At 53.3% G+C, this 21,565-nt stretch overlaps 1 protein-coding gene across 3 annotated transcripts in view; it reads left to right on the plus strand.

The window, feature by feature from the left end:
• Nucleotides 1–21,313, plus strand: part of KDR (kinase insert domain receptor) — a 59,207-nt gene extending 37,894 nt beyond the window's left edge. The window contains exons 16-30 of one of the 3 annotated variants that reach the window (XM_051819251.2): nt 1,802–1,908; nt 2,343–2,478; nt 2,840–2,944; nt 4,530–4,643; nt 5,236–5,324; nt 5,882–6,035; nt 7,879–7,976; nt 9,824–9,946; nt 10,072–10,183; nt 10,440–10,539; nt 10,926–11,031; nt 12,231–12,382; nt 16,718–16,817; nt 17,304–17,389; nt 19,829–21,313. In XM_051819251.2, coding sequence (XP_051675211.2) covers nt 1,802–1,908; nt 2,343–2,478; nt 2,840–2,944; nt 4,530–4,643; nt 5,236–5,324; nt 5,882–6,035; nt 7,879–7,976; nt 9,824–9,946; nt 10,072–10,183; nt 10,440–10,539; nt 10,926–11,031; nt 12,231–12,382; nt 16,718–16,817; nt 17,304–17,389; nt 19,829–20,051 — 1,805 coding nt within the window. In that variant the 3' untranslated portion in view covers nt 20,052–21,313. 3 annotated transcript variants of the gene reach the window in all.
• The last annotated feature ends 252 nt before the right edge of the window (nt 21,314–21,565 follow it).

Here is a 21,565-nt window from a genome sequence, read left to right on the forward strand (position 1 = left end):
TGGAATCTTTGGGCTTTCTGATTTCTTTGTGAGAGTCGACTGTTCAGTCTCTAAGCATAAGTAGAAAATGACTCCCCGAGGCCCACCAGAGAAACAAAATCGCCCCCCACAACCCCGCACCGGAGTTTTGCCGCCCAGAGCGGGTCCTCTGGAGCCCTGGGCATTTACAACTCCCCTGGTCTCTCCAGAGCTTCAGCAGACCATGCCCCAGGGGCGTCTCAGCTCCCTGTGCCTCGCGCGGGCTCCTGCGGCACTGGGGCGGAGAGTGCAGTGGCTAGTGTGGGGCGGGCCTTGTGGAGCTCTTGGCCAGACACTGCCTGCTCTTGCCCTTGATCGGTGGCTGGGTCTCCCTGACCTGCATTTGTTCTGAAAGCTGAGGGCTGCTGAGGGCCCTCACGGGTGACACGTGTGAGGCCAGGAGGACACATGGCTGTGTGGTCTCGAGAAATTCTCCAGTCAGAAGGTCCTGTGTATTTCTCTATTTGATGTTTCTTTAAAAAAAAATTTTTGTTTGTTTTGGGCCAGTGTTGTGGTGTAGTGGGTAAAGCTGCCTCCTGCAGTGCCAGCATCCCATGTGGATGCTGGTTCGAGTCCCGGCTGCTCCACTTCTGATCCAGTCTCTCTGCTGTGGCCTGGGAAAGCAGTGGAAGATGGCCCAAGTCTTTGGGCCCCTGCACCCACATGGGAGACCTGGAGGAAGCTCCTGGCTCCTGGCTTCGGATCGGCACAGCTCTGGCCATTGCAGCCATCTGGGGGAGTGAACCAGCGGATGGAAGACCTCTCATTCTCTCTCTCTCTGCCTCTCTGCAACTCTGCCTTTCAAATAAGATAAATAAATCTTTAAAAACATTTTTTTTGTTTGAAAGGCAGGAAGTGGGGCAGGGAGAGCAAGCTTCCATCTGCTTGTTCATTCTCCAAGTCCACAATAGCCAGGTGTAGGCTAGGCCGAAGCTGAGAGCCAGCAGCTTCAGCCTGCTCCACCCAAAGGAGTGGCAGGGCCCCAGGCACCTGGGCCATCTGCTGCTGCCTTCCTGGGAACATTATCAGGGAGCCGGATTGGAAGTGGAGCTCCTTGGACTTGAACCAACGCTGGATTCGGACGCTGGCGATCCGTTTTCAAGCTCTGCACAGATCAGAATGTTGATGGTCAGCGTGAAGCCAGACTTTTATTTTCTTCAAATGAAATTCTTTGCTTCTCTGTAGAACAGGATTGGTGTTCTCTCAGTCCAAAACGGCCCTTCCAAAACTTCCTGTGTTTGTGTTGTAAGACAGCACTATTTCTTATTTTTTTTTTATAAAGGATTTACTTTTTTATTTGAAAGACAGAGTTATAGAGACAGAGGGAGAGACAGAGAGAGGTCTTCCATCTACTGGTGTATTCCCTGAATGGCCATGGCTGGGTCAGGCCGAAGCTAGGACGCATGAGGCTGGCAAGGTCCCGACCACTTAGCATCAGCTGTTTTGCCCAGGCCATCAGCAGGGAGCTGGATCAGACATGAACCAGCGCCCATATGGGATGCCGGCACACAGGCAGAAGCTTAGCCCACTACGCCACAGTGCCGGCCCCAAGACAGCAGTACTCGAACCCTCGGTAGCTTCTGCTTTCTGTGCTGAATGATGAGCCCTAGTTCACAAGCTTGGACTTCCCACTGAGAATACTGCAGACGCCACCGGGAGGGTGTGGTCCTCGGGGATTTCTCCAAGCGGGCGAATTTCAGGTCTTGTGTTAGCACGGCCCTGTGCCGCCTCCTGTCCAAGGTGTGTTTCCAGCGGTGGGTGCCCATGCACTTGCGTCTTCCAGGTGCCCAGGAGAAGACGAACTTGGAAGTCATTATCCTCGTCGGCACGGCGGTGATTGCCATGTTCTTCTGGCTCCTCCTTGTCATTGTCCTGCGGACCGTAAAGCGGGTAACAACACAACTTCCCTTCCGCCCACTGCACCTTGGTGTCTGTGATGGATGGAAGCTGACTGGGGCTCTTTGAGTATTCCTTCCCATTGTTGCGGGCTCAATGGGCACATTTTTATTTCAATACAATAACATTCTTGCCCACTTTCTTTGGCTCCACCACTGGGCTTTAATTGATGGAAGCTGCTAGAGGGGAAAAGGCTTGGAATGTCCAGTCTCATTAAGACTTGAAGATTTAATTCTGAGCCTGTTGCAGTGGGGTGGGGGGAATAAGGGACACTGGAGGCAAGAATATAATAGGACGACTCTCGGAGGCCACGCGTTTTATTGGGAAAGCAGAACTCGGGAGGGAGGCTCCTGTAAACAATAATAACAAGCCAGCAAACAACAGCCAAACCACGGGCCGTACGTGAGTGGGGGGCTAATGCTTTCCAGGCCAATGGAGGGGAACTGAAGACAGGCTACTTGTCCATCGTCATGGACCCAGACGAGCTGCCCTTGGACGAGCACTGTGAGCGCCTGCCTTATGATGCCAGCAAGTGGGAGTTTCCCAGGGATCGGCTCAAGTTAGGTAGGTTTTCGGTTGATGTGAATCTGGGTTGGCCAGGCCAGGCTGCCCTCCTTCAGGAGGATGGCAAATCCGGTCCCTTCAGCTGTTGCATTCTAGTTCCGAAATATTCATGCCATTTCTTGGATGGGAGTAGTCATCCGTCCAGCCGCTTCGACGTGGGGTCCCTGGATAGTCAGCCAAACCTTTAGAGAGTGAAAGTGGGTTGTTAGATGACCAAGTCAGGTCAAGGACGTGCCTGTACTGTGATATGCTTGGGTGTATGAGAGCGGGCACCTTATCTAGCTGACACAGAGCTCTGAGGTCACTTTGGTGGTGAACTGAGCCACGTCCACTCTGGTGTTGTTCTGTTCGTTGACTCCAGGGAAGCCTCTGGGCCGTGGTGCCTTTGGCCAAGTGATGGAAGCCGATGCTTTTGGGATCGACAAGACAGCGACTTGCAAGACAGTGGCCGTCAAAATGTTGAAAGGTAAAAGCAAACTCGCGTAGGGATGTACCTGTCTGTCTCTGTTTCCCGTAGTTGTTAACCACGGCGCGGGCTTGTCTCGCTTGTCTCTGGCTTTGGGGCTAGCTGGCCTGCCAGCAAGCGTTCCTTCAGTCTGTGCAGTGCCTTGTATAAGGGGAAAATGATGCACCAGAGGGCGTGGCCTGGGGTCAGGTCTCACCACTTGCCTTGGAGCCTTGTGTGGGGCTCAGTTTGCACAAGGTTACAGAGGAAAGAAAAGCACCTTTTATATTAAAAGTGTTTCTTAATATATTAAGGCATGAGATGATCATAAACCATCTAGAAACAAGGAAAGGAGTTTGATGTAAGTCAAAATAAAATGCAAATGCATCATGTTCTCTAGAATTTGACAATGTCAGAGGCCTTCATGAATAAGAGATAATTTGCAACACAAGAATGATTGTGCTAGGAAAGAGAGGATTTTGAGTGATTTTTTATAATTAAAAATTACTGGGGGTGGTGTTGTGGCACAGTGGATTAAGCTACCGCTTGCTACCACCAGCATCGCCTATCAGAGTGCTGGCTTGAATAGTGACCACTCTGCTTCTGATCCAGCTTCCTGCTAATGCACCTGGGAAAACATGGAAGATGGCCCAAGTCCTGGGGCCCCTGTCACCCACATGGGGGACCTGGATGGCGCTCCTGGCTCCTGGTTTTAGCTTGACCCAGCCCTGGCTGTTGTGGCCATTTGGGGAGTGACCCAGCCGATGGAACATTGCCCTTCCTCTTTCCCTCTGCCTTTCAAATAAAATAAATAAATACATCTTCTTGAAAAATGGAAAGTGGCTTATGCTAGTGGTCGTGGGGTGCTGGTCTTGCCGTCTGTAAGTTGGGGAGGTGAGGCACGGGAAACTTACTGCAGTGGCGGTGCATGTCCACTGATGAAGAGAACGCTGCTGACCCTTGGCCAAGAGGGCTTGTGCATGTCAGGGCTCTCTCCTTTTGCTTTTGTCCCTTTTGTGGCCAAGGGATGTGTAATTATGAAGTGGCTCACTGGGGCCAGAGATGTGGACCGTGCCTGTTAACCAGGGACCAGGTCCGGGGCCTTAGCCCCCTCGGCCTCAGATGGCAACCAGCCTTCCCAGTGGGTCCTTGTTAAGGTATGTGCTTGGGGCAGGCCGCCCGGCAGGTCAGGATGACCCCAAGTGCACGCGGGTATTTCATTCAGGGTAGCGCTTCCTTCGTAGGAAGCATTGAGATGGTGCGGCTCTAACCAGCGTAGTCCCCCGGAAGTGTAAAACTCCAGTCTGGTGCAGGAGGGAATCTGGCAGCGACTCCACTGCTGAGGTTCTCCACTGCACAAACGGCTGCACGGTGAATCCCTTTAAACGCCAAGCATTCTGGGATCACGTAAAGGAGCGTAAAGGAGGACTGGACTCCTAATCGGAAAGCAGGGTTTGCGTGCGACTTTGGGGGACATGCACCTGCGCTGTGAATGAGGTTGTGGCTGCGCCCCCGTTGGGGCCCAGCTGCTCCCATGGAGAGAGAGGACTCGGCGTCCCCAGGTTAAGGCCCCCTGTGTGATTTCCCTCTTGCCCTCTTCTTGCAGAAGGAGCAACGCACAGCGAACACCGAGCCCTCATGTCAGAACTCAAGATCCTCATTCACATCGGCCACCATCTCAACGTGGTGAACCTCCTGGGGGCCTGCACCAAGCCAGGAGGTGAGTGACAGTGGACGCTTCTCCCCGCCCCATTTGACCCACGCTTCCCCACTGGTGGTGAAGGGGGCACTTAACTCTAAAAGCCTTGATTCCCTAAATGTAGATGAAGGTTCCTGGATACACGGCAGACCTACTTCATGGAGATTTAACGGGCGCCATGATTAAATTACTCCAAAACTCTTGCTGCGATAAGAGATGTCTCGTTGCTATGCTAGTTTGCTCTGTGTGTGCTAGAGGGAGAAGTACAATTGTCCCAAAACTTGACAGTAAGGATCTTAAGAGGAGCGCCTCTTCTTTCCACTCCCTCCCCCAGAGGGTGTCACAGCTGATTTCATGGAAAGCAAAAAAAAAAAAAAAAAGATGGGTTTCCTTTTTGAGTTCTTGATGAACTGTCTTGTGGAACTGCCTTTTGGAAAGAAGACAAGGGGGTTGGGAACACTCGCCGGCCCCGGTCCAGTCCCAGGGGAAGATCGTAGCCGTCTGTGTAGGCATTTTGGGGGTCCACTGATGCATTTTGCCTAAATGTCGCATGCTTTGGTGAGCAACGTGGTGAAACACATCTTCCTCTCTCACCATGCCGTGCTGTGTGCAGGGCCGCTCATGGTGATTGTGGAATTCTGCAAGTTTGGGAACCTCTCGGCTTACTTACGGAGCAAGAGGAGTGAATTTGTGCCCTACAAGGTAGGTCATCCCCCAGCTCAGCTCTGGCCACGCTGTGCAATGGAGGGGGCATCCAACACGGGGCGGCTTTGTTTTCTGTAGGCCAAATGCAGTCAGGAATCTCACGGTACCCCTTGGCTGTCATAACTCCCTCTTCAGCCTTCCGGGGGGAATGTGTGCTTTTCACGGTTTCTTTCTGCGACTTGAATCTACCTACCTGTTACACTGAAGGTGCTGGCGGGGAGAGAACGTGGGTAGGACAGAGCGCAGGACAGCCCCGCGTTGTTCTCTCTCCCTTAGCCAGACCCGGCCCCATGTTCCCTCTGTAAAGAGCACCCTGACATCGGGAGGGGGTCTGAGTGTAAGCAGAAGGGGGCGTTCATCCCTGTATGCTAACAAAGCAGATGGTTTTATGGAGGAAACCCTATCATGGCTGCAGCATGCCAGAGCTTTCTGTCCAGAGGCTGCATGGTCCTGACACGGGTGTCTTTCCTGTCTGCCTTGTGATAGTTGTCTCCGTAGCTACGTTTTAGGACGCATTCTGTGTTCAAAGAGTTTATTCATTTGCTTCTCTGTAGACCAAAGGGGCGCGGTTCCGTCACGGGAAAGACTATGTCGGCGAAATCCCCGTGGACCTGAAATGCCGCCTGGACAGCATCACCAGCAGCCAGAGCTCCGCCAGCTCCGGCTTTGTGGAGGAGAAATCCCTGAGTGACGTGGAGGAAGAGGAAGGTAGCTGCCGTTGCTCGCTCCGTGCTAACACATCCTCTTGTGGGTACAGACAAGGTGACAGACAGGGTGTCGCGGGGAACTGGTTCATGGAAAGAGTCCAGCGCTGCCTCGAATTCGAAAGAGAGCCGGGTTTCCAGCCTGCCTCCGTTCAGTCTGTGCAAAAGGGGAGAGTGGAGACTCTAAGCAGTGGGCTATCTTGGGAGGCCAAGCAGGGCTAGCCTGAGACAGCTGTGTAGCCCAAGAGTGCTAAGCAGTTAGCAGGGCTCAAGCCAAAACTTTAACAAAAAACACATTGGTTCAGCACTAATGAGCAGAAGAGGCAAAGTACTGGGTTCCGGCGTGCGAGCCCGGCCTCTCTGGTGGTTGAATTGCGTCTCGTTGCCCGGGATGGTTGGCACCACGCTGCGTTCCTCCCCAGCACGGCGCTGCCACCTCCTCCCAGGAGCCTAGGAGCCATCTGTTGTGTCACCCCGGCCCCAGTGGCTTACTGAGTCTAACAGCCTCAGAGGGTCTCGCTAAACACACTGGTCTCTGTTCAGTTACCGTGCCAGCACTCAGTGAGCCCCGGCATAGTCCTCACTGCCAGGGCCTGCCCAGCTCGGGGACACCCCCTTGGAAGGAGCACAGGCAGTCCGTGCCTCCTGACATTGGGCTTCTCTTGAGGCAAGAGTCTAGAAGAATCCAGGCAAGCAGTGTGCATCAGTCATGCAAGAATCCCATCATGCAGCTGTGCGTGGTACCTGCTTCTGTTTCTTTGCGCCATGAGGCTGGAGACAGAGCTTAGATCTGACATCTTTGCCTGAAAGTCCTAGAAGAGGGTGCAGTGGGGTGTCCAGGCTCTCAGAACGGGACCGGGACCCGCACTGAGTGGAGCCCTCGCTACCGACTCTTCCCATCACAGAATGCCGGTCGGGGAACTGAAGACCCTAGGTGCTGGCTGAGCTGGTGCATTGAGGCAGAAGGGGCGCTGGCCGGGGATTTGGCCTGCAGGAAGTTGTCCTGCTGTAACCCAGCAAGTCATTGAGAAAACTGCTCCGGCCTCTTCCGTCCCTAGCGGATGGTTACGATGGCTGAGTTCTTGTTGACACTGGTGTTTGTCTCCAGGAAAGAAACTGTAAGTCTTATCTCATCCACCAGAGTTAGGATTTCATCCCGAAACACCCAGCCCTGTCTCGGTGTGTGTTTGTGCCTGCCGCACTGCGGTACATAATACCAGTGCACGTAACCCCCTCCTGCTGCCCGTCCCTGGTGCCTCTCATCCACATCCTTGGAGGAAAAGGCACCCTACAGGCCAGGCTTGATGTCTTCACGGCGCTTTTGAAGTCTGAGAGCGAGAGAAGTAAATACATTTCTGGTATTTTTAGTTATCCGTTGTAGATTACAGCTCGACCTTTGCCCTCTGTCCCAGGACAAAGGCTGGAGAGCAGGGAGTCAATGACCCCGAATATTGTTCTTTTATTTTTGGACTTCTCAGTATGAAGCCATTGTTTATCCCACTGGGTACATGAAACACACACACACACACACACACAACAAGGGCAATTTCAAGTAACTAATCTGAAAAAGTGTTCCCCGTTAACCCTGTTAGTTTTCCTTCCATTATTCCTCCTGGATTTACTGGTTCAATTCAGCTAAAATGGAGGGGTGGGGGGATCAGTGTTTTCCCCAAGGGATAGGATGCAGGCTAATCATAGCGGGACTAGGCAGATTTTAAGAAGACAGAGGCATCTTCTGTCTGCTTTGTTTCCGGAAAGTTAGCCTCCCACTTTGAAAGGTCATCGCCAGAGGACAAGTTGAGTCGACCAGGGGGGCACTGACCCCTGCCTCCTGCCTCTTCCCACAGCTTCTGAGGGTGTGGACAAGGACTCCCTGACCTTGGAGCACCTCATCTGCTACAGCTTCCAAGTGGCCCGGGGCATGGAGTTCCTGGCATCGCGCAAGGTGAGTCAGGGTGGGGGAGGGAGGACAGGGAGGTCTCAGTGCCGGCACCACTTCTGGGCTCTGGGAAGAGCTCCGTGGGGGAGGGGCCCTGTGTCTGCTCCCTGAGGCTGATCTGAGAGTGGGGTAGGAGCTGGCGCTTGGTTACTCTAAGAGAATGCCCGAGGCAGCTGACTTTGTGGAGGAAAGATGTTTACTTTGGCTTCTGGTTCTGGAGGTTCACAGTCCAAGATTGGGAGCCCCCACCCCCATCCCCGACCGACCTTTGGTGGCTTAGCATATCTCAGGGAACACGTGTCTGTCTCTGTCACTTAAAGCCACCAGGACACAGTCACGAGGGCCACGCCCCAGTGACCTAACCCAGGGTGATCACCTCCTGAGGGCCCTGCTGTAGTTGGATCCAGTTTCTGTCTCTAAGTGCCATGAGCAGAAGATGTTGGGGTTTCATGAGTTTGGGGCGGGGAGTGTGTGGGTGGGGGATGAACTGTGTTTAAATCAAACCACAGCAGGTGTTTAGGATTTTGTGAACTTAATTCATAGAATAAACACTTCTGGGCACAAGGAGACTTGGGGGCCGGGAGAAGGCAAAACTCTCAGGCTGGTGGAATTTAATGTTCTCGTGGAGGAAACAAGCCATCGCCAGTGGACACCAGCAAAATGCATTCGTCAGACTGGAGTAGGGGCGGGGGGCTGAAGCAGGAGGGATATAGGGTGTGTGTGTGTGTGTGTGTGTGTGCGCGCGCGTGTGTGTGCTGGGGGGATCTGTATTCATGCACGATTTTGAACAAGGTGGCTGAGAAAGGTTTCCCTCCAAATGTGACATTCCAGCAATGGCTAGGAGACGGGAGACTCGGGGGCCTTGCAGACATCTTGGTGGGCGAAAGTCTATTTTTAATGTATTCTCCGTTTACAACCATCCATCAAAAACTATTTGTTAGTCGTATAATTAGAAACCAGGAAGGACCCGCTTCAGATGAGAGCGATTAAAAGAGCTAAAATTAGAAAGTAGGCCAAACAAAGGCAGAGGTGGGGACGTGACAAGTTACAAATATTCCGAAGGTTGTAAACACGGTGGGGGGGGGGGGACCCCATTTCCCCTGCAAGGAGAAACACTGGGGTGAGAGGAGGAAGCCGGGCAGATTCCAGTGCTGGAGCAGGGGTCAGAGGTGCGGGGCTCCCAGGGACACAGGACTCCTCCTCTCTGCCTCTCTGGTCTGCCCGGGGGCTGCGGGGCCGCTGCAGGGAGTTAGGGGAAGGTTCAGGATGTGGCGGAGAAAAGGAGAGGCGAGCTCCGTAGCACTGGTTGGTGCACTGCACGCCTGCCTGACTTCCCGGGCTGTCCGTGCCTTCGTAGACCTTTACGACAAAACCACACTTTGCAAGCAAACAGGAACAGCACGCCTGGGGACTGTTCTATCAGTGTCAGGCCAGCCTCAGGTCCACAGGGGCTGGGGAGGTCCAGAGACAGCACCCCACCTGTGAGCACCCTGGCGTCTGATTTCTGTGCCTCCATTCACAAGAAATCCCATCTGCAGCCTCCCGTTCACCATATATGGCACCAGGCAAAGGGACGTGTGGCTGTGACCAGAAGCACCGTCATCACACCCTAACTCAGTTATTTAACTCAGAGCCTGGGGCTGTTTATGGAATAAACAGATGTGCTCCAACCAAGTGCACCGACTTTTTTTTTTTTTTTCCTGAAGTGCTGATAAAAGATTCTAGCCCAATGCTTGTTCCTCAGTGGGTTTTCTATTGTGGGATTTTTTTTTTCCCCCGAAGCGTGAGGTCACGAGCCATGGGGAGGAGCTGAGCTGTGCGGGGAGCTAACACACGCACGATTCTCCTTGCAGTGCATCCACAGAGACCTGGCGGCACGGAACATCCTCTTGTCAGAGAAGAACGTGGTGAAGATCTGTGACTTTGGCCTGGCCCGGGATATTTATAAAGACCCCGATTATGTCAGAAAAGGAGACGTAAGTTGCAGAGATGGACCTGTGATGGCTCAGGGCGCAGAGGCCCAGCTCCTCAGGACCAGAGGTTGCTTTCCCCTCTGATGCTGGCTAACTTGGGTCCCCGTTCTGGTCCCCCACCCTTTCAGGCTCGCCTGCCCCTGAAATGGATGGCCCCGGAAACGATTTTCGACAGAGTGTACACGATCCAGAGTGACGTGTGGTCTTTCGGCGTGTTGCTCTGGGAGATATTTTCCCTGGGTAAGTGACGCTCTGTGTCCCCCCCCCCCCCCCCCCCGGCTCAGAGTCCAAGGAGGCTGATGAACCTTAGCAGCCCCCCACCTGTCTTATCCTCTCCTGGATTTCACCTCTGCCACGTGAAACTTGGAGACTTTGGATTGAAAATCTAAAAGGAAAAAAAAAAGTCGTATAGATGATAAGGATGTGGCAGCATCCTTATCCTCTTACAGAGGAAATCAAACCATCAGATAACAGCCCCGCCTGCGTGGATTTTTAGGTGCTTCTCCGTATCCTGGAGTGAAGATCGATGAAGAATTTTGTAGGCGGTTGAAAGAAGGCACGAGAATGAGAGCCCCTGATTACACTACGCCCGAAATGTAAGATTCCAGGAATGGCCCTCCCTCGTTCGCCCAGCCTCGCTTCCCGATGCAGCTCCCTCTGCCAGCACCTCCAAGGCCCAGTGTGGGTCCTGCCATCCCCTTGCTGATGCCAGGCAGGCAGAGCGCTTGCAACCACAGTGCTCGGAGATCGCTCCCTGCCAGTTGGTTTTCTAGGAGATGCCGATTTGTGGGGTTTCCTTTTCTATCTGTACCTGGCTGCTGAGGGCAGGGGGTGTGCCAAGCACAGTTTCTCCTTGGCCTTCGGTACGCACGCTGGCTCCTGGTTGGCTCTTCCTGGGGGTTCACCTGTTGCCTCTCGGTTCGCAGCTTCAGAGCCCGGAGGGCGGAGGCAGTCCGTGAAATCCGGTGTTTTGCTTCCGTAGGTACCAGACCATGCTTGACTGCTGGCACGGGGAGCCCAACGAGAGACCCACGTTTTCCGAGCTGGTGGAACATCTAGGGAACCTGTTACAAGCGAGCGCTCAGCAGGTTTGTGGTCCTCCCTCTGCAAAGCTGCTACAAAACGTGGGTGTCAAGGACACTGGTGCTGCCTGGCCCTGCTCAGGGTCGCCGTCGCATCCTGGGAGCCACGGGCTAAGGGGCGTATTCCTCCAGACCAGAACAACGATGCTTTTCTAAAAGCCCTGATTCCCCTTTCAGACAGAGGAGCCTTGCAGTCATGGCCTGGAGTGGGCAGCTCCTACTCCCGCCTACTTAGAAGGGGGAACTTCAAAAAGCTCATGGATAAATGGAATTCAAAGATAAGTTTATCGTGCTACAAAAAATTTTTGAAGTCCATGTGCATAGTTCTTTATCACGTGCATTCTCCATGAACCTTTTGAAGACACCTACAAATGCTCTCCTAAAGTTAAGGGGAAAAAAAAAGGACCTAGTTGATCTACAGAACATGAACAATGAAAGGAATTTTCTAGAAATGTTTGATAAATTCCATAGGCAAAAATACACCCAAACTTTGCAAAATAGGCATTTTCTTTTCTTTTCTTTTTTTTTTTTTTTTTTTTTTTTTTTGGGTAAAACCCCAATCCCATGGCTTCTACTACCGGATTTTAGAGTTGTACCTTTTACCATTAGAAAATAATTTCATCGTTAGTCTATGCCTCATCCTACAGTGAAAACCAGTTTCCTCCTCTGCTTCTGAGGGGCGCTGGGAAATAGGCGAGATCTGTTTTCATCCATCACCTTCCAAACACCTGGAGGCACCACACTGCCCTTGGCTGCGTTCTCTGGAGAAATAATGTTGCATCGTGCACCGTCTTCTTGGAAGGCCCATTTCCCACCCACTCACCTGTCATCCCTTTGCCCGGTGCTCCACGTGCAGAAGTTCCACCTGGATGTGCTTGGCAGGGCTGGCCTGGTGGCCGGGCTTTGTGACGACCAGGGCCTCAGCTCTGCGTCTCTGCCTTTGTCCTTGTCCCACCTGTGACCAGAGCAGTTCTCTGGGGCTGTGGGCCCCCAGCCTCCTGGTCAGTAATGACCCCCTTTCCTGTTCCTTCTCGCGCCCATCCTTGCTTTCAAGCGCCCTTCTTTGCCCAAACCATTTTGATTACCGTGCAGATATGAAAGCCAGCACACCCTATCACCCCGAGGCCGCCGTGCCCCTGTTGCCCATGAGAAGGCTCTTGCGGGACCAGCGCTGTAACGATAGATCTCTGTGCTGACGGTTTCAGGGTGGCAAAGACTACATCGTTCTTCCGATGTCAGAGACTTTGAGCATGGAAGAGGATTCCGGGCTCTCCCTGCCTACCTCACCTGTTTCCTGTATGGAGGAAGAGGAAGTGTGCGACCCCAAATTCCATTATGACAACACAGCAGGAATCAGGTATGCGTGTGTGTGTGTGTGTGTGTGTGTGGCCAGCTTCCCCTGGGGGTGGGGAGAGCAGAGCTTCACACCCATTCGGGGGAGGGGACTGGGAGGAAGATGCGGGCTGCATCCCACTTCCCCGGAACCTTGGCGCTGAGACACCTGTGTGTGTGTGTGTGTGTGGGCGGGTGCTCCTTGGAGAGGCACTGGATGGGTGTGCTTCCTCCCACCTGGAGCCCATGTTGCTGCCACGGACACCCTGCAGCTGTGAATAGCTGGAATGCCCCAGCTTGCTACCCTGCAGAAAAAGAGACCAGTTTCACAGAGACATCTGCATTTAAATTACCCCCATGTCCGCCTTTATCCATGGGAATTAACTGGCTTAGGAAAGATCCAGGCAGGGGGAGTCCTGTGCAAGTGTGAGACACACGCAAGGCGCTCTGCCCGCGGCATAGACCATCGTGCAGCTGTGGCTGGGGCCAGAGTGGATGCTGTGTCTTGCAGGCTCCTCCTGAGACTGGTTCTCAGCGTTGTATTTGCATAACGGGCATCTGGGCTCATCTGAAACATGTGTACTGAAGTCCATTCCTGAAGGCAGCTCGCTCCTTGCTCGGTCGCAGCATGAGGCCAGCTCCATTACCTAGGGCAGGACGGTGTGGTGGCTCAACATCCGGGCGTGGCAGTCAGCAGCCAAGCGACTGGGGCTGGGCGCCCAACCTCCCGCTCAGCTCCCTCCTACTCAGATCAGACCCCTGACATGGATCCAGTCCTGGGCCCCTGACCAAGGAGGGGCCGTCAGAGAGACAGAGTCACTAAACAAGACCCAGTTTCCACTCCCACACTTGCGAATTCCTAGTTCAAGTTCAGCGCCGGCGCTGTCTCCTCCTCTCTCAGAGTCACTGCATCCTGAACCACCCTCCTGTGTTTGCGTGACTGGCTCGAGAGAGCACGCAAGCCGGCAGCCCATTGGCTGGCGTGGGAGTGCAGCACATGGACCAAGTAGGAGATAAAGCCATGGGTGTGCGCGTCATGCCCACAAACAGGGCTGCCCCTGAGATAGGAGTGTGAGCCTTTTCCCGCCTGGGTGCACAGGCCAAAGTGACGCCACACTCCCGGCATGCACCTGCCTGCTGTTTTCTGTCTGTGGTTTTTGAACTGGTCTCTTCAGCCTGATTTCTCTTTTATCCAGCCATAATTTGAAAAATAAAGTGGAAATTGGAATCTTTTATCTGCAGGTCTTCCCAACCCCCTCTAATTTCCCCCTTTTTGTAAAAATAAAACTCACAGCAGGCTTGTAATCATCTGGGTTACAAAGAAGAACCAAACGGAGGCCTCGACGCACTTGGTTTCTGATGCTTGTCTTGTGGTTTTGCTTCTCTGGGGAGACAGAGTGGAGGCGGCGGCCCCTCTCCAGAGACTTGTTCTGTCCTCTCGTGCGTTTCCAGCCAGAGAGAAAAGCTCTTGCTTCCGCCTTATGATTTGCAACGCATCGTGTTATAAATAGAGCCGGACGGAGGCATCGCTGTGGGAGCTAGCCTCGGGATCTCTTGCCCCTTTAAACAGTTGTCAAAATATTTGCGCAGCACGTATTGAGCGAGGAGGCTGGAAAGCGTGCGGGGTGGGGGAAGGCCCGCTCCTGTCTAGACTTCGCTCTGTCTCTGATTTTCCCCACGGGTCAGCTCTGGCCCCCAGGCTGCGTGCTTCCTGCGAGAAAGCGCGTATCCTCAGGACCCATCTCGCTTTGAGGACCGTGTGTGCGGTGGCTCCGTCATTTCCCCTGGAAGTTTGACCTCCCATGCCAAGCCCCTGGTCAAAGACTGCATCGCGGTTCTCCCCAGAGAACAGCCTAGGTTCACGCCGTGTCCTTCTTGGGGTGAATTTGCCAGTGCTGAGGAAGTGACCCTGGTAGAGGATGCGTGGGGCAGCCTGCCAGGTGCACGCTCGGGCTGGGCCGGGGGACGGCTGTCTCCACCTCTTGTCTGTTTCATGCCCCCTCTTTCTCCCAGCGCAAGGTCAGTGCACCCACAGCTGTGCGTGTCCCACACAGACGTGAACAACCGTGCCTGTCCCTCGCTCGCTCCTGACGCCCTTCCAAGGGAGTCGATGCGGAGGAAAGAACAAAATACTCCCTTGCCCAGGCTTTGAGTCATGGTCCCAGCCCCCGTTGGCTGTTTTTCCCCTTGGGCCTTGGCTTCCTGATTTCCAAGTGGGAAATCGTGGGGAGACCTGTTTGGTGGTTCCGTGAGGAGCGGCTGCCACGTGTTGCGGAAGTGCTGTGGCGGCCCTGAAAGACCGGGCCCCGCTTGAAGTCACTGGGCTCAGAATCCAGGCGCTTGCTAGGACAGCTGCCCTGTCACTCAGGCTCACCACCCTAGGGGACCCTCCCTCCCAGACTTCTCTGGACTCTGCCTGTCTGCAGCTCCCGTGGGTCTTCCCTGCCTTGCGCCTGGCTGCCTTCTGGTTCAGGGCGTTGTCCTTCTGGTGGGTCCCACTACCTCTGGTTGTGTCCATAGCCCAAAGTGAACTTTCTAAGGGCGCATCTGCTCATGTCAGTCCCATGCTTAAAATCCTCCAGGCTTTCTCGTCACCTTCAAAATAATAACGCTCTAGCCATGGGATTTCTCACGAGTTCCTTGACCTGCCCGTGCCTCAGTTTCCCCACCTGAAGAGCTGGGCTAGTAATGCCCGCTCCTAGAGCAGTAGCATTGTAAGGATGCCATATTGGCGTTGGAAGGGCACTTAGCATTCCCCGACGTGGGGGAGGCCCTCAGTGAGGGCTTCCTGTTGAGTGAGTGAATGGCTGATTGACATGGATGTGTAGGGCGTGTCGTTGTTGACAGCTCCACTGTTAGGGACCTTGCTTCTGGCTGCAGCTCGAGTCCTGTTTGTCGTGTGGAGTCTTGTGTGTGTGGGTCACTGGCAAACCCCATGTTTGTTCTCTTTCCTTGTAGGGAGAGGAGTCAGCCTCCTTGGTGGAGGAGGGAGACTTGGTCTCCATTCTCCTTTTTTTTCTTTTAATTTTTTTTTTTTTATTTTTTGACAGGCAGAGTGGACAGTGAGAGAGAGAGACAGAGAGAAAGGTCTTCCTTTTGCTGTTGGTTCACCCTCCAATGGCCGCTGTGGCCGGCACACCACGCTGATCCGAAGGCAGGAGCCAGGTGCTTCTCCTGGTCTCCCATGGGGTGCAGGGCCCAAGCACCTGGGCCATCCTCCACTGCACTCCCGGGCCACAGCAGAGAGCTGGCCTGGAAGAGGGGCAACTGGGACAGAATCTGGCGCCCTGACCGGGACTAGAACCCGGTGTGTCGGCACCACAGGTGGAGGATTAGCCTAGTGAGCCACGGCGCTGGCCAGGTCTCCATTCTCCTTTGCCCTGAGGTGTATGGGCATATTCCAGCAGGCGGCCTATGGGAGGAAATAGGTTGGGAGAAGAGTCTGTTTACTGTCTCTCTGGGCGCTTCCTGCGACAGGGACTTCCCATCCCCCGACTTGGGCTGGGTGTGGTTTTGGTAGGATTGTGTGGCCTCGACCCACAGGAGCACTCCCCAGGGAAGAGGTGATTGGCGCCTGACCTGACTTGTTCTCTGCGGGAAGCTCCTGATGGAAATGGGCTTCTTTTGGAATTCGAAGGAGAGGAGCGTGCTACCTTCCTGAGAACGCCAAGCCCAACACCTGCCACTTCATTCACCTTCCCGACAGCTGTGCGCACTGGGCAGCGGGGCAGTGAACGGCCAGCGCAGCCACAGCTCAGAAACACTCACGGGGTCTCAAGTCAGGGTGGGCAGTGGGAGACTCTGACATGCGCAGGATACGGCCTTTCCTGAGACAGGCGAAACGGGGGCTCTTGAGCCTCAGCCCGCCTCCTGCCCTCTATGGAAACTTCTAGAAGGAGGAAGGTGTCTGCAGCTCCTCGCTGCGTTCAGTGTGCTTTAGGGACGCCCACAGGTGCTTCCTCTTGTCCAGGTTGCTCTGTGAGTGGTGTCTGGAAAAACTGGCCCAGGCTCTGGGCCCAAAGATGTGAGTGGGATACCCAGAGTCCCTCAGGGTTGCCACGTGCATGCAGGAGGCCAGCAGTCTGCTGGGGTTGTCCTTAGGCCAGCGCTGGACCTCAGAAGTATGATTCAAAGGAACCAGGCTCCCCGGTTACATTATACTTTTAAATGGACTTTTACAGGAAATGAAGCCTTCAACGTGTGCTAGCAAAGATTTTGTTTTGTTTTGTTTTCTTTCTCCAAAGGATGTTTGGAAGGTCGCTGCTCAACTGTGGTTGAAAGATAATGAATTTAGGTATCACTTGTGGTATCTACAGCCAAATATACCACCACTAAAATATAAATATTTGTTCTCTTGCAGTCAGTATCTGCAGAACACTAAGCGAAAAAGCCGGCCTGTGAGTGTAAAAACATTTGAAGATATTCCGCTGGAGGAACCAGAAGTCAAAGTAGTCCCAGATGTAAGTACATCTTTTAAAAATAGTCTTAGAAATAATACGAAGGCTGAAACACTAGCTACACAAATATTAGCCTAAGCTTTAGAGTCTTGGAGCCCCATCGTAGGGCTGTGCTTGGTGGTATGTGCCACGGGGTCATTATGGGGATGGAACTTTGGTTTTTCCGTGAAAGAAAGGCCCTGGTCCAAGGTTCAAGAGGGACTAACTTCGTGCCCAGTTTCACTGAAGTGCAGAGAGTGTCACTGGGAGAGAGGGCTGGGAACGGACCTCCCAGCTGCTCCGTGCCTCCTCTCTTCCCCACCCTGGGCCTACCTGTGGGGAGCACCTGCGCCCTCCGCTAGCTTGCGCCGTTCCAGCTGCGACAGCTTCACCTTCCCCTGCAGGACACTGGAGCGTGTGCTCTGATAGAGGAGTTGGGAATCAGGTGAAGTCAGTCGCGGGTCCCTGCCTGCGCGCAGTCAGCCGAGCGTCTCCTTGTCTCTTACGCAGGACAACCAGTCGGACAGTGGCATGGTGCTTGCGTCAGAAGAGCTGAGAACTTTGGAAGACAGAACCAAATTAGTTCCGGCTTTTAGGTAAGGCTCAGCCAAAGGAAACCAATTTCAGCAGGAAATTCTGAAAACTGTTAAGGGGGGTTTTGCCTGTTAGTGTCTTTGTTGGTGGGAGAAGCTAACGTCCTTAATTAGCAACCCAACAAAGACTGGAACAATGAAATTGACAAGTCAGAACAAACAATCCGAGGTAAACGAGAGGATTTGGCTAATTTGGATGAGAATTTGTGAGTGCTAGGAGATTTCTGAGTGTATTTACCTTGCCTCTTAGTTTGTGTGATACTTGCAAAATAACAAAAATCTCACAGGTTGCGATCCCTAAAGCTACCGATAGATTAAAATCATCATGGACATAAATGAGTGACTCTTCACTTAGGACGGATGCTATGTGAATAAACCACACCTATTTATTTGAGATGCTTCAATACTGCTGAATTCTTATGTACTTAATTGTAGACAAAGTGTTACATTTGGTTTTGAATATAATCTCTCCCATATGACTCAACATAAACTTGTAGTTGCTTTGAATGCCTGTAGTTGCTTTTAACGTAACAAATACATGGAAATCTGTGTTCATAAGAATAATAGGGCCGGCACTGTGGCTCACTAGGCTAATCCTCCACCTGCAGCGGCACCAGCACCCCAGGTTCTAGTCCCGGTTGGGGCGCCGGATTCTGTCCCGGTTGCCCCTCTTCCAGTCCAGCTCTCTGCTGTGGCCCGGGAGGGCAGTGGAGGATGGCCCAAGTGCTTGGGCCCTGCACCCCATGGGAGACCAGGAGAAACACCTGGCTCCTGCCTTCGGATCAGCGTGGTGCGCCGGCCACAGCGGCCATTGGAGGGTGAACCAACAGCAAAAGGAAGACCTTTCTCTCTGTCTCTCTCTCTCACTGTCCACTCTGCCTGTCAAAAAAAAAAAAAAAAAAAAAAAAAAAAAAAAAAAAAAGGAGTGGATTGAAGGAAACATTCCATGTCTAGTCTTTGGAGTAACTTTTAAACATTTATTAACAGAGTTGGCAAACCTCTTTTTGAACTTTTGTTTTAAAGATTTTATTTATTTATTTGAGAGGTGGAGAGAGGGAGAGACAGAGAGAAAGGTCTGTCAGCCACTGGTTCACTCCCCAGATGGCCGCCACGGCCGAAGCTGGGCCGATCTGAAGCCAGAAGCCAGGAGCTTCTTCTGGGTCTCCCACACGGGTGCAGGGGCCCAAGGACTTGAGCCATCTTCCACTGCTTTCCCAGGCCATTAGCAGAGAGATAGATCAGAAAAGGAGCAGCCAGGACTTGAACCAGCGCCCATATGGGATGCCGGCGCCACAGGCTGAAACAGCCGACTGTGCCAACAGCACCGGCCCCTTTTTGAACTTTTTAGCCTGAGTGATTTGGGCGCAGCACTGATGAAGGGGAAGACTCCTTAGAGAGGCTTGAGATGTCAGTCATGAAGGCTTCGGTCTGCACGGTGCGCACTGCCCGATTCTGACACGGGTCCAGTCTGTCGGGGTGCCAGGCCACTGAGCCCGCGCTCTGGCTGGGGCTCCGTCCTTCCAAGGAATGTGGGGTTGAGGAGCGAAAAGCGGTTTGTGACACCTGATCTGTGTGCACTCACATCTCAAGGGGGTACAGTTTCCAGTTGTTCAAAACTCTTATAACCCCCATACCTGTGCCTGGTCGTACCCTCACAGAGAGAGTGTGGAGAGCACTGGTGAACGTCGAGAACATCCCAGTGTCCCTTTGGTGTTTTTTTTTTAAAGATTTATTTATTTATTTGAAAGGCAGAGTTACAGAGAGGCAGAGGCAGAGAGAGACAGAGAGGGAGAGAGAGAGGTCTTCCATCTAATGGTTCACTCCCCAGATGGCTGCAATGGCCGGAGCTGTGCCGATCCAAAGCCAGGAGCCAGGAACTTCTTCCAGGTCTCCCATGTGGGTGCAGGGGCCCAAGCACTTGGGCCATCCTCTACTGCTTTCCTGGGCCATAGCAGAGAGCTGGACGGGAAGTGGAGCAGCCAGGACTTGAACTGGCACCCATATGGGATGCTGGCGCTGCAGGCCAGAGCTTTAACCCACTGCGCCACAGTGCTGGCCCCTTAATTTCCTTTAAGACCACCAAAGTGGCCTCTTGGCTCCTGTCCGTGTATACACACTTGGCACTCTGCAGGGCCAGAAAGCCGCTCCCTTGGGTGGCAACTTTGCAGAGCCCGGAACTGCCTTTCCTTTGAAGGGAGGCTTCAGCGACTTGCACCTGGACGGGGAGACCACGCTGCAGCCACTGGTTCACACCAGGACCTGAAAACAGATACTGTCCCAGTCAACCGGACACGCGGATTAACGACGACTGGGAGAGACAGGGTGGCTGGCGGGGTCCCCAGGGAGATGACAGCCCACGTGGAGCTGGGAACGGGCTTAGGGCGACAAGCAAGCACCCTGTCTTCCCTCCGCCCACTCACTTGCTCTCCGTTTCTTCCACAGTGGGATGATGTCCAGCAAGAGCAGGGAGTCTGTGGCATCTGAAAGCTCCAACCAGACGAGCGGCTACCAGTCCGGGTACCACTCGGACGACACAGACACCGCGGTGTCCTCCAGTGAGGAGGCGGAACTTTTAAAGCGGGTGGAGGCTGGAGGGCCGGCGGGCGGCCCGGCCCTAGGTCTCCAGCCTGACTCTGGCGCCCTGCTGAGCTCCTCTGCTGTTTAAAGGGAGTGCCCGCGTACCCCACTCCTGGAAGTCCCGGGAGAGGCGAAGCTCAGCCAGCCACCGCCGCCGGGAAGTAGCCACATGTGACTTTTGTTTCCATAGAAACCAGAAAGGACCTCGGACTGCAGGGAGGAGTCTTCCAGGCGCTTCCCAACATGCTCGTGACCCAAGAATGTGTGTGTGTCTCCTCCTGTGCCGATCTCCCCTTCCAGCGGTTTCCAGACTGCCTCTCACGTCCCCAGCCGGAAGAAGCGGCCGGCCCTGGGGAGCCACCAGAGCTGGAGAACTGGGCGGTGCTGCCCGTGCTGGGGGTGGTGAGGCCGGCCACCATGGACAGGGCCCGGGCCAAGTGCACGGCGCTGTGCAGGCTGCGGGGCCTGCCCACGCCTCGTGTTGGCTCCGGCGAAGGTGGCCCCTGGTCTCTTAGGAAAGGCCGCCCGGGGTTTCTGGTTGGAGGAGTTTGCGTGCTCTGGGCAGCTGGGCCAAAGGAGAGTCCCTGGTGCGCTTCCGACCCCTGATGAGAGGTCCTTCCGCACCCTGACGTGGCTCCTGGCCGAGTCCCGGGAAGGAAATGACGCAGGTCTGGCGCCTTGTCTCCCGGGCCGATCTGCTCTGCAGAGCGCCGAGAAGGAAAGACACTGGGCCCGAGGTGCCCTGTCCCGGGCAGGAGTCTGACCCTGCAGGCGGCTTCTAGAGCGTCTGGCTGAGTGTACACCTGGCCGACCTGGTGGCTGGTGTCTGGGACTGACCGCAGCAGGTGTCAGCCTTGCGCCCCTTCTCCCCCCTCCCAGCCCCACGCCCTCGCCCCCACATTGGTTCTTTGGGGGCCCTCCACACTCCAGTAAGCCCAACTCGATTTGTTCACTCTCTTGACTGTTAGCTTTTTGTTTTTTTCAAAATTACTTTATAGCCAAAGTTATAATAACATCTATTGTATTATTTAGACTTTTAACATATGAAGCTGTTTCTTCTGATTTTTGTCCTTGTTCTGTTCTTTTCTTTAAAAAAAAAAAGAAGAAACTATTTTTCCATTGGTTGGTACCATAGTGTGAGATGCTGGGAACAATGGCTATAAGACATGCTATGGCACACATATTTATAGTCTGTTTATGTAGAAACAAATGTAATATATTAAAACCGTATAATATATATAATGAACTTTGTACTATTCACCCTTCGTATCAGTATTATGTAGCATAACAATGGCCATCGTATTTCAGCAATTGTTGTCATTTTATTAAAAAAAGCATTGAAACCTTAAAGGATTCTCTCCTGTACCTGCCATTTCTTTGGTTTTTCAAAGGGAGGAGGGGGAGTTAGACATAGTATGACTGTTTTGCATTTTTACTGGTGCCTCTCTTCATCTCATAAAGGATATTTTCATAAATGTTCATCTACTTTGTAAGCAATAAAGATATTCATAGTAAAAAAAAAAAAACAAATGGTATGGTACTATCACAGCTATTTTGAGAACAAGTACTCCTGGCTTGAGTTGTAATTGTTCATTGCACAGA

This window comes from Oryctolagus cuniculus, chromosome 8, assembly GCF_964237555.1.
Source record: "Oryctolagus cuniculus chromosome 8, mOryCun1.1, whole genome shotgun sequence".
Taxonomy (NCBI): Eukaryota; Metazoa; Chordata; class Mammalia; order Lagomorpha; family Leporidae; genus Oryctolagus; species Oryctolagus cuniculus.